Raw genomic sequence first — 12,990 nt, 5'->3', positions numbered from 1 at the left:
TGGTAATGCTGCAGAATTTGACAGAGGAATTTGACTTTCTGGTTGTCGCACTAGAGTCAAATGAGACCAAGCTTACAACTGAAGTTGTGAGAGCCAAGCTACTACAGTTCCAAGAGAGAATCCACAAGGATGCCATAGCTGAAGGTTCTGCCTTAGTAGCAAAGGGTGCGAAACCCAAGAAATGCACATTCAAATGTTATGTGTGCCACAAAGTAGGGCACAAGGCTTCAGAATGCAGGCTGAAGAACACTAGTGGCATGCACAAGCGGCATGATAAAAAGAACGAGTCAGCACTGAATGTAACAGACAAGCCAAGGAGGGATCTCTGGTACATGGACTCGGGAGCCTCTAGACACTTCAGCTGCAACAAGGAGTGGTTCAATTCTTTAACACAGTGTAACCCCACAACAGTTACCGGGATTGGTGAAAAGATCCTTACTGCTTCAAGTGTTGGGACAATCACAGTGAGACTAAGAATTGAGGGACAGACAGTAGTCACAGATATCCAAGACGTCCTGTATGTACCAGAATTGGGAAGTAACCTCATCGCTATCAGCGTACTCGAGGCAAAAGGCTACAGAGTCCAGTTTGCAAAGGGCAAGTGTATGGTGCATAATGAAAGAGGGACTGTAATTGCTTCAGCAACCCGATGCAACCAACTATACGTCCTAGACACAGATGAATGTGTAGCTTTGGCAGCCTCTGCTGAAAATGAGTCCATGGAGCTCTGGCACAGACGTTTGGGACACTTAGGATATGATAATGTCCAGAAATTAGCTGATGGGATGGCAACAGGAATCACAGTGAAAGACACCGGAAGACCTGTGTGCGAGAGTTGCATAAAAGGCAAGCAGACCCGCAACCCATTTCCCAAGTCAGCAGGCAGAGCAGAAACGCAATTAGCTCTGGTACACACAGATGTGTGCGGACCAATGGAAGAGGAGTCAACCAGTGGTTACAAATACTTCATGACTCTCATCGATGACGCCACAAGAATGACACACGTATACTTCATAAAGAAGAAAAGTGAGGTGGTCAAGAAAATTGTGGAGTACAAGAACCTAGTGGAAACTCAGACGGGCCTAAAACTAAAGGTCCTGAGATCCGACAATGGGGGAGAGTACGAAAATGAAGTACTAACCGACTTCCTAAAAAGGCATGGCATAAAGCATCAGCTGACGATGGCCTACACGCCTGAACAGAATGGCGTAAGTGAAAGGGCGAACAGAACAATCGTTGAAAGAGCACGAGCGATGGTGAACGATGCTGGCCTGGAGAAGAGTTTTTGGGCAGAAGCTGTATCTACTGCAGTATACCTGAAAAACAGAACACCTACAGTGGCCGTGAAGGGAAAAACCCCCTTAGAGGCCTGGTCTGGGAAGAAGCCAGACATCAGTCACCTCCGTGTCTTTGGGAGCAGAGCTTATGCACATATACCAAAAGAAAGAAGGAAGAAACTTGACCCAAAATCAAGACAGTGCATATTGCTAGGCTATTGTGAGGAGAGCAAAGGGTACAGGCTCTGGGATGCAGAGAACAGACGTCTCCTGAAATCAAGAGATGTGATATTTCAAGAAACAGCATCACCCACAAAAGCAAAAGAGCAAGAAAAGCAAGCACTAGTAGAGGTATGTGAAATAGAAAGCATACCTGCAACAGAAAATACTGAAGAAGGAAGCGAACCAACTAAAAGAGCTTCTGTAAGAAGAAACAAGGGCATACCAGCCAGAAGATATGAGGAAGAATATGCGAATATTGCTTTCAGTGAACCTCAGAGTATTCAAGAAGCGAAAGCGTGCAGTGATTGGGCGAAATGGAAATCTGCAATAGACACAGAGTTATCAGCACTGAGAGAGAACGATACTTGGACCATAGTAAATAGGCCAAGCAACCGCAAGACAGTCAAGAACAAGTGGGTCTTCTGCAAGAAGTTAAATTCAGACGGAGAAGTTGCCCGTTACAAAGCCCGTCTTGTTGCTAAGGGATACACACAGAGATCCGGAATTGACTATGTGGATGATATACTTATAGCAGGTCACGAAGATCACATCACAAGTGTAAGAGATCAACTGAAACAGAGATTCAAGTTGAAAGACTTAGGTCCAGCCAATCATCTGTTGGGCATGAGAATTGTTCAAGACTTGCAAAAGGGAACAGTCACAGTTGACCAACAAACGTACATCGAGGCAACAATCTTGAAGTATGGGATGGCAGACTCCAAGTCAGTGAATACACCAATTGACAAAAGCATCAAGATTACAAAAGGTATGTCACCAACCACACAAGAAGAAATAGAGGAAATGCAAGATGTTCCTTACAAGAACGTGGTTGGAAGTCTTATGTATGCAAGTATTGGAACTCGTCCAGACATCACTCATGCAGTCAGTCGGGTGAGCCAATTTGCAATAAATCCTGGAAGACAACATTGGATCGCAGTGAAGAGGATCCTGAGATACCTAAAAGGTACAAGTTCCTTGAAATTAAAATTCGCCAAGACAAGCAATTCAAATTTGAAAGTCTTCTGCGATGCCGACTGGGGAGCAGATGAAGATGATCGTCGTTCCCACACCGGTTACCTGTTCACACTGGCCGGAGCAGCAGTTAGTTGGGCGAGTAGAAAACAACCGACCGTTGCTCTCTCAACAACTGAGGCCGAATACATGGCTCTTACAGAGACATCAAAAGAAGCACTCTGGATCAAAGAGACTTTGTGTGAGTTAGGTCTACTTTATGAAGAAGAGACTATCAGTATCGCATGTGATAACAGGGGAGCAATAGATCTTTCCTGTACTACCAAGCACCATGGAAGGTCAAAGCACATCGCGATAAGACATCACTTCATCAGAGAACTAGTGGAGAACAAGTCCATTGATGTTAAATACATTGCAAGTGAACAGAATGTCGCTGACATGCTTACTAAAGGACTGTCGGGAAACTTGCTTACTAAGTTCGTGAAGGACTGTGGACTTGTCTAAGTTCAAAAATGTTGATTTGAAGTTTTTGATGTTCTGAATGTTTTTTCTCTCTAACCATATTTTCGGTTACAGGTATTACAAAAGGACAAAGCATTGTATTGAGTTCTTTTATGTAGCCGAAGACAGCCTTAAGCGAGGGGGAGTGTTAGATTGCAGCGCTCAGCGCCTGTCTCCGCATACACTGCTTAGTGTAAGACTTACAGTCTTCCTTTTCCCCCTTGCAGCCAACGTAGTTAAGCGTCACCCTGAGTGACAGGTCGCTTAAGCGAATAGCAGGGCAGAGACCCCTGACCCTGCTGGCAGCGTTACTCTTTCCTGTGAGGAAGTCCCCGCGTTAGAGTGTGCCTCAGATCGTGTGTGACTCCGTCCATGCTGTTTGTAGCTCCACGTGCACCGGAGCGCATAGGAGCAAGTCCCCGCTGTAAACCCGTTACCAGCGTGACCTTTTGCACAGGGAGATCAGTCATCATTGGCAGCAGCGAGACTGGGAGAGATACCGCAGCGTAAACCAGCAGACTGTCATTTACCCTGCACGCGCCAAAACGCTACAGCTAAGTAACAACCAGAGACTGTCGTTACCAAATGTACAAGTTGTATTACTGCTTGAAGTTAACTACTAAAGTACTGTTGTAACCTACAAGCCTGCCACTTGAATAAACCCTTCAAACTGGTTATATCTTCTAAGTGTGAGGTCTAACAACCACACTGCACGTACTTACATACACTCTGCCAATACTACAGTGAGTGCTGGGCTGGGTACGGAAGCTGCTAATGCATGATGTGCTGCTGCACTGCTACAGTGAGCGCTAGGCTGGGTACGGAGGCTGCTAATGCATGATGTACTGCTGCACTGCTACAGTGAGCTCTGGGCTGGGTACGGAGGCTGCTAATGCATGATGTACTGCTGCACTGCTACAGTGAGCTCTGGGCTGGGTACGGAGGCTGCTAATACATGATGTACTGCTGCACTGCTACAGTGAGCTCTGGGCTGGGTATGGAGGCTGCTAATGCATGATGTACTGCTGCACTGCTACAGTGAGCTCTGGGCTGGGTACGGAGGCTGCTAATGCATGATGTACTGCTGCACTGCTACAGTGAGCACTGGGCTGGGGACGGAGGCTGCTAATTCATGATGTGCTGCTGCACTGCTACCGTGGGCTGGGGACGGAGGCTGCTAATGCATGATGTTCTGCTGCACTGCTACAGTGAGGGCTGGGCTGGGGACGGAGGCTGCTAATGCATGATGTACTGCTGCACTGCTACAGTGAGATCTGGGCTGGGGACGGAGGCTGCTAATACATGATGTACTGCTGCACTGCTACAGTGAGCGCTGGGCTGGGGATGGAGGGTGCTAATCATGATGTACTGCTGCACTGCTACAGTGAGCGCTGGGCTGGGGACGGAGGCTGCTAATGCATGATGTACTGCTGCACTGCTACAGTGAGTGCTGGGGTGGGAACAGAGGCTGCTAATGCATGATGTACTGCTGCACTGCTACAGTGAGGGCTGGGCTGGGGACGGAGGCTGCTATTGCAGATGTGCCACAGCACTGTTACAGTGAGGGCTGGGGATGGAGGCTGCTAATGCATGATGTACTGCTGCACTGCTACAATGAGTGCTGGGCTGGGGACAGAGGCTGCTAATGTATGATGTTTCCCTGCACTGCTACAGTGAGGGCTGGGCTGGGGACAGAGGCTGCTAATGTATGATGTTCCCCTGCACTGCTACAGTGAGGGCTGGGCTGGGGACGGAAGCTGCTAATGCATGATGTACTGCTGCACTGCTACAGTGAGGGCTGGGCTGGGGATGGAGGCTGCTAATGCATGATGTACTGCTGCACTGCTACAGTGAGGGCTGGGCTGGGGACAGAGGCTGCTAATGCATGATGTGCTGCTGCACTGCTACAGTGAGGGCTGGGCTGGGGATGGAGGCTGCTATTGCAGATGTGCCACAGCACTGTTACAGTGAGGGCTGGGGATGGAGGCTGCTAATGCATGATGTGCCACAGCACTGTTACAATGAGTGCTGGGCTGGGGACAGAGGCTGCTAATGCATGATGTTTCCCTGCACTGCTACAGTGAGCACTGGGCTGGGGACGGAAGCTGCTAATGCATGTGCAGCTGCACTGCTACAGTGGGCTGGGGATGGAGGCTGCTAATGCTTGATGTGCCACTGCACTGCAACAGAGAGGGCTGGGGACAGAAGCTGCTAATGCATGATGTGCCGCTACAGTGGGCTGGGGATGGACGCTGCTAATGCTTGATGTGCCACTGCACTGCAACAGTGAGGCTGGGGACGGAAGCTGCTAATGCATGATGTGCCGCTGCACTGCTACAGTGAGGGCTGGGCTGGGGACGGAAGCTGCTAATGCATGATGTGCCGCTACAGTGGGCTGGGGATGGACGCTGCTAATGCTTGATGTGCCACTGCACTGCAACAGTGAGGCTGGGGACGGAAGCTGCTAATGCATGATGTACAACTGCACTGCTACAGTGAGTGAGCGCTAGGCTGGGACGGAAGCTGCTAATGCATGATGTGCCGCTGTACTGCTACAGTGGGCTGGGGATGGAAGCTGCTAATGCTTGATGTGCCGCTGTACTGCAACAGTGAGGGCTGGGCTGGGACGGAAGCTGCTAATGCATGATGTGCCGCTGCACTGCTACAGTGGGCTGGGGATGGAAGCTGCTAATGCTTGATGTGCCGCTGCACTGCAACAGTGAGGGCTGGGCTGGGGACGGAAGCTGCTAATATAAAATAGGCCCAGAGCATCGGCTTTGCTTGTGTAGACATGGAAAGTTTTTTCCTGCTACACAGCCTGCCAGTGTGCCAGGAGCTGTCTGAGGCCCCGTCCAGGGAGAGTCCAGCGGCAACCTGCCCACTCCTACTCCCCTTCCAGTGGCAGCAGGTCAAATGATCTACACTGCACACCAATCATTACGTGCCGATCCATTTCATGCCGGTGCTTGATGAGCTCTCAGTGTGCCACATGTCTTGGTGCCTCCTCCGCGGTCTACGTCTCCTAGGTGACACCTCCACCTCACCCATAAGCAGCAGAGCAAAAGCTCATCTCCATGAAGGCTGCCGCACTGGCCGAATGGATGGCTGTATCTGGCTGATTGCCTAGTTATCTTGGTCACTAGTGGGGGCGACTGAGTCAGCTGTAGGCTTAGGCTGCAATTAAATGCTTCCAAAATAATAAAGAAACTCCTGACAGTTACGGTAATGATGTCATGATGTCAACAGTCACTGGGTCGACCACTTATGGTGGACAGTGACTAGGTCAACAACTAAGAATGGTCTACATACCCTAGTCCAACATTGACAGAAAGTCTGCACAACCCTCCTGACCTGGTAAAATGTGTAGTACCTCTTTTAGCCAAGGTTCCAGTGAAGACCGGGGCTTTGTTGACCTTTGAAATCTCGATAACAATGGACAACGTCGCTGTTGTCCCTTTGCTGTCTTTAATGAGTATTTGCAGAGTGTATAGCGGGACTGCTTCGAAGTTCAGCTTGGGAGTGTTGGTTGTTATTAACTAGAAAGCAGAATCAAAGAGAAGTTTTAAATGAATATATACAATTCCACCAGACTTGTAATCAAATATGGGCCAGATGTATCAAGCTTCAAAAAGTGGAAAGTGATAAATAGCCAGCCAATCAGCTCCTAACTGCCATGTTACAAGCTGGGTTTGAAAAATTACAGGTGGGAGCTGATTGGCTGCTTGCTTAAAGAAGGCTTAGGGTTAGGCAGTCGGGTTGCGCATTCTTCTGGGAACCGGGTGAACTTCCAGAAATTTGGGAGTCTACTAAAATTTCCAAGCAAGTAAGGCTTTGCGCTAAACTGGGGTCTTGGGGGCAGATGTATCAACCAGCGTTAAGTGCAAAAATGCACTTAACGCTGGTTAACTGGGGGGGTTTACGATTTTGCTTATGTATTACTAGCGCACCTAACGTGCGCTAGTGACAGCCCGCCGAGTTACGTTCGGCGGGGCTGTCCCTGCAATCCCCCCCAGGGATTAACGGCCGGGGCGATGTATTAACATCCTTCAAGGCGTTAATTCGCCCCGGCCGCTTCGCCAGCTCAGGGCTAGCGTTGTCCTATCCCCCACTATGGGGACAACGCTAGCCCTGCGTCTGGCTTGGGCTGCGCTGGAGATCTCGCGGTTTTAGCGAGATCTCGCGCATGCCCAGTAAGCCGGGCAGGGGGGGCGACGGCGAGTGCGCATGTGCGGGGCGGCGAGGGAGCCGATAAGGAGAGCCGTTAACGCTGGGGATAACGGCTCTCCTTATCGGCATGGGGGATGTTAATACATCTCCCCATAACGAGTGCCCGCTTCTCGTCATTATGCAGGAGAAGCGGGACATTATTTCAGAAGCGCAAAGGGGGGGGGTTAGTACATCTGCCCCTTGGTCTTTTATGGTGGTGAAATGCGATGAGGTTAATGTTTTTTATTTAAGACATTGATAGTTGTGGACTATAGAAATTAGGATCTTGCTTTGTAGTTTTATATGGTACATACCTCCCAATTTTTGTCAGCTTTTGGAATAATGATGAAGGGGTGCACCACTGGATTTGAATTCACTATATAAGGTGCTCCCGCAATGTCATCAAACGGACCAACTGTGGCAGACATCCTGGCTACCAATGTGCTTTGGGGGGCATTTTCCGGGAGAGTCACATTGTTAGGCAGAAACAATCTTGGTGCAGCGGAGAGCACTAGGGGGGGGGGGGGGGGGGACACAAACAGATTAGAGGCACATGTCACTGTTATATAAGGGACTTAATACATTCCTGGCAAAATAAATGTGCCTGATTTTTACAGCTTACTTTGCAAGGATGAATAATGGAACGATTCACCTAATAGCAGATGCCTTCTTCGCATGGAATCTTTACAGAAGATTTTAAAATGCCAACAATGTGCCAAGCCCCTTACCAGGGCCGTCTTTTCGTATGGGCTTAATGGGCACTTGCCCAGGGGCCCCAGGTGTATAAGGGCCCTTTTCTGATAGCTGAGGATCCCCTTTTTCCAGGGATACCAGAATTTTGAAAATCGGCCCTGGGGAACTGGAGATATCCAACTTCAAAGCAGCAGTCCACATTAACTTCTGCTAATTACTCATTTACTTCCCAGTCATATTTCTCAGGTTCTCTCTGACTTGGTTTTTCTGAGAGTATAGTCCAAAAGCTGGGACTCTCCCCTTTCTGTCAACACTAGCGGCTTGTCTCTATCATGCCCAGAACCAGAGATATCAGCCTTCCAGCAGCCGGTCCCTGCTCCAGCTCCAAACGTCTGGTGTACAGTTTTATATTTTTGTCAATGGATTGCTCTGGCTCCTGATCTCTGATCCCCAAGTTCCCAGCACCTCCTGAAAGATGGGACTCTAGGTTTTTATACTATTGAAGGCTAAGAAATCTATTTACAGATAATTGCCGATATCTGCAGTCAAACAAGCTGCCCTTCTACCGGAAAATGACAAATATTAAGCCCACTCCATTATCCAACCCTCCCCTGTGTATAAAACACCCCTACCTCCCTGGAAGTCATTTACAAGGGACCCTTCATTCAGCTCAGTGCCCCCTTCCACACGTTAGTGTTCACCCTCCCACCACCTGTGCAGTAAAGGAGTAATTAGCAGAAGTTACTGCTCCAGGTCCTACATGTTGAATGGAAGATATAGCAGCCCCTGCCACCCGTGGGACATCAAAGCTGCTGTTAATAGCACCCCCCACCCCTAGGAGGGGAGAATGGGTAAGGGCCCGAGTGCATTGCTTTACCCAGGGGCCCACACTGCTGTTAAGACGGCCCTGCCCCTTACTACTGTATACAGGGCCTGATTCAAAGGTCATAACTGATCAGTTGAATTCGTAGATCAAGGGCTGGATGTACTAACATCCTCAGCCCCTTACGCCCCCTCCGCCAGCTACTGTAGTGATAGTAATCGCATATGGTCTAACATATGTGATTAGTATCCCAAAGGTTGCTGCAATAAGAGCTGACCTTTGCGAAGCAGCCGGCATAGGGTGGATGGGTCCCCAGCGGCTCTGCCCCCTCCTCCTACCTAGCTGCTGCTGATGCAGGGCCGGGGACTCCAACTCCTCCTCCATGCACACAGAAGGGGATGTACGGAGCTAGGGAGTAGGAGGTCAAGATCCTAAAAGTCAAAATCCCAGAAGTCGAGATCCCAACAGTCAAAATCCCAAAAGTCGAGATATCAACAGTCAAAATCCCAGAAGTCGAGATCCCAACAGTCAAAATCCTAGAAATCGGGATCCCAGCAGTCAAAACCCCAGAAGTCAAGATCCTAAAATTCAAAATCCCAGAAGTCGAGACACTGCACCAACAATCAAAATCCCAGAAGTCAGGATCCCAACAGTCAAAATCCCAGAAGTTGAGATCCTAAAAGTCAAAATACCAGAGGTTGAGATCCCAACAGACAAAATCCCAGAAGTTGAGATCCCAACATTCAAAGTCCCAGAAGTTGAGATCCCAACATTCAAAATCTAAGAAGTTGAGATCCCAACAGTCAAATTCCTAGAACTCGATATCCCAGCAGTCAAAATCCCAGCTGTCGGGATCCCATCAGACAGAATGCCAACAAAGTATGCACTAAGGTTAGGGTTATGCGCTAGGGTTGGGAGAGAGTTAGGCTGCAGGGGGTGGGTTAGGGTTAGGCTGGAGAGGGGGAATTAGGGTTAGGCTGCTGTGTTAAGGATTAGTGGTAGGGTGAAAATACTTTCGGGATCCGTCGAGATTCCGTCCGTCAGGATTCCCCCTGTCGGTCTCAGATTCCTAAGGCTAGTTGCATTATTTGTGACAAGCAGAGAAATATTCTAAACTTGTCATGATAATTCATGTCCCCAGCACATAATGACTCTCATCATAACTCCTGCCCCCCATTCAGCAATACATTGCCCAAAAACTGCAAGACAGAAGTCTTTTCCCTTTATATTATATGTACTTACTTTGAAAAATGCTGAAAAGTATCGACACCAGTAGTAGGCTCATTCTTCCAGTACGCAGAGCAGATCTCTGATACTGGGAACTTACAATGTTGGTGCCCTCAGTTCTATACAGCAATTATACAAATGGTTTGGTATATAAAGCGGGACACTCCTCTTGCACTGAAACTCTATACACCATACGGTTTGTTTTGGTTGCAGACACTAACAATGAACAGCAAATCACTTGGAAAATATTGCTAAATATATTTATATGTCCACTTGTTTCCTGATCACAGCAGCAGCATTCAGAGGAACTCATCCCTGACTCGGCAAACATTTCCCTCTGTAATATGCCGTATGTATTTACAAAAGCACAGGTAATTGTTACAATATGGTGTGCCGTTAATATCACCTGCAAATTCCACCTCTCTGATTGGTTACAAGGTGTTCTACTCTTCATCTCCTGTGCATCTGTTTGTAACCTTTCTCTGTAAGGAATGGAAATAGATGATCTCATCCTAAATACATACTTTCGGCAGGGGTGTGGCTATGCAGCAGCCATATTGAGCTGATATCTTCTTGCTTAGCTAGGGGATTCTGGGGGAGATTTATCAAACCTTTTAAAAAGAGGATGGAGAAGTGTTGCCTCTAGCAACACCAATCAGATTTTTTTTCTATCATTTATATGATACATTATATAAAATGATAACTAGAATCCATTTAGTTGCCATGGGCAACACCTTCATTTGTCTTTTTTGGAAGGTTTGATACATTTCCAGCTCTATCTGAAAGCTGACTTGTCTACTCTCCCAGGAATGGGCAGGAGGCTTCAGAATCTCAGGTGGCAATCCTGTGCGTCCAGAAGAGTATTTAAATCTCCATGCGCTGTCCATGTCCTACCAGAGGGGAGCAGCCAGAAAGTCCACAAGTATGTTTTAAAATAACTCACCAGTGGTAGATGTGTGAAGCAGTGCGAAGGGAGGAGAAGTGAGCCAGAGGAGACGTGGCCCATGGCAACCAATCAGCCGCTCTGTTTAATTTTATATTATGCAAATGATAGATGTTACTTCAGTGCTGATTGGTTGCCATTGGCCACTTCTCCCCTGTCTCACTTCTCCCTGTCAGATACAGCTTGTAGAGCCATGAAAGGTCCAACCCTGAACTCAGCAGTACTCCAACCTGACTATCGAGCTGAGATTCTCACTGCTCAGAGAGCAAAATATTGTCTGGAGCAATAGTTAGCAGCGCTGAAGTCTTGGGTTTGATTCCCATCAAGGTCCTAAGCGATCTATGTACTTATGGGGCCTACACACATAGCTATTTTTAGCCAATTTATAAGTGATCTCACTAGATCGCTTAGAAAATCACCCTACATCGCTGTGTGTGTAGGGGCCAGCGATAGCGGTGTGTGGCCCAGCCCAGCGCTATCGCCGGTAGAATGAGCAAGGACCATAGATATTGTCATCGCCAGTGTTCTGTCACCGGAGAACACTGGCGCTGTCGGATCGCTCAGCGCACATCACTGACAGCTCGCGCTGTGTGTGTGGACTGTCAGTGCTGTGTGCTGAGCGAACTAGCGCAGCCAGAAAGTCTACACACATCAGCATGTGTGTCGGGCCTATAAGTCTTGGCAAGAGGTAAAGTGGACAGAGATAAAGGGCCTGATTCAGAGTCACTTGCTAAGCAGTGATCTTTCGCTGCTTAGCGAGTGGCTAAATGCCACCTGCCAGGGGAGTGAATGCTGCCCCCACCGCCACACGAACGCCTGTGATTTCATACGAATGGATGTGTACACATCCACATTCATTCGCATGTGGCTGTACGGTTGAAAAATCATTCCATCGGTCATCGACCTTTGAATGATTTTTTTTCCCTGTTAGTAATTAAAAGTCACTTTAGCCTGACTTTTATTTACCACAGGTATGGGCGAGAACGGAGGGTTGATGTCGTGTGATGTCAGCCGCCCACCCATGCAAGCTTCATCATGCCTGCAATGGCATGGGGACACGCAGCATTTTTCTGTTTCAATTTTCATCCACCGTTTTTGAGGGCACCCCGATGTGTGCAACTGTTACTGTAATATAGCAGTTAGGAGCTGATTGGCTGGTACTTGGTCACTATTCACTTTATACATTTCCAAGGCTTGGAATGTAGAATCCAAAATAAGTGGAGTTTGTATGTTCTCCCCCCAGTTTTATATGCATTTGCTCCGGCTAATCTGGTTTCCTCCCACAATCCAATAGCCTGCTGGTAGGTTAAAATTTACCTAGTGTGTTATTTGTACATGTTGTAGGGAACATTTATTGGGGGTTATTCTGGTTCATTTGCAAAGGCAAATTCCTTCTGAAATGGACAAAACTATGTCCATTTTATGATTCAAATGAAACAATCATTAGAATCATCAAATAATACTTCCTCCCGTACACTCTCATGCAAATGGATGTGTGACCGTACACATCCATCTGCAGGCAAATGCGGCCGTTCACACGGGGACAACCGTGCGTGAGCTCGCACGGCCAGGGAGGCGTGTCTAACCACTCGGTAAGCTGCTAATGTATGCAGCTTACCGAGCCAACGTGAATCACCCCCTAAGGCACCCCGTTTGGGAACCACTGGTGTAAGGCATGGTACTATGATAAGGGACAGGTAATGATAAGGTACAAATATCAGGGGTGACTCGGGTTGGTGGTCCAAAACCAATTAAAATGAATTATGGTCAATATAAAGGGCAAAACCATTGCTTGTGGCGACCAATCATAAAATATATTCTCAAAACAAAAATCCTCACCATAATTAAATTTGAGCATAGCATAAACACAATCTTTTTACATTTATCAGTAAAGAAACTTTTGGCTTTGAAAACAAATTCAGTTGCTCTGAAACAAATTCTGAAACCCAGGAGCACCGTGATTCAGAAAGTTTGGGAACCACTGCTTACACAAGTTATAAATCCGAACGCACAACGGCTTCGTAAAGGATCAATATTTAGGGCTCTGCTGACACCTTCTGGCTATTCAACAAATAACTATTAACATTTCATTGAAAAAGATTTGCTACCCTCTTGTGGCAGCAAAT

General features: G+C 47.7%; 1 protein-coding gene across 1 annotated transcript in view; it reads right to left on the bottom strand.

The window, feature by feature from the left end:
• The window catches only part of LOC146026965 (cadherin-related family member 3-like), a 57,178-nt gene extending 47,199 nt beyond the window's left edge, over positions 1 to 9,979 (bottom strand). Inside the window, exons 1-3 of the mRNA XM_083157995.1 lie at positions 9,937 to 9,979; positions 7,493 to 7,689; positions 6,343 to 6,508 (exon numbers count right to left, since the gene is read on the bottom strand). Coding sequence (XP_083014121.1) covers positions 6,343 to 6,508; positions 7,493 to 7,689; positions 9,937 to 9,979 — 406 coding nt within the window. The remainder of the gene's footprint in view (positions 1 to 6,342; positions 6,509 to 7,492; positions 7,690 to 9,936) is intronic.
• Between the last annotated feature and the right edge of the window lie 3,011 nt (positions 9,980 to 12,990).

This window comes from Crinia signifera, chromosome 8 (assembly GCF_055691185.1).
Source record: "Crinia signifera chromosome 8, ASM5569118v1, whole genome shotgun sequence".
NCBI lineage: Eukaryota > Metazoa > Chordata > Amphibia > Anura > Myobatrachidae > Crinia > Crinia signifera.
The sequence above is the reverse complement of the archived record's forward strand: the minus strand, read 5'-3'. Positions and strand labels throughout refer to the sequence as shown.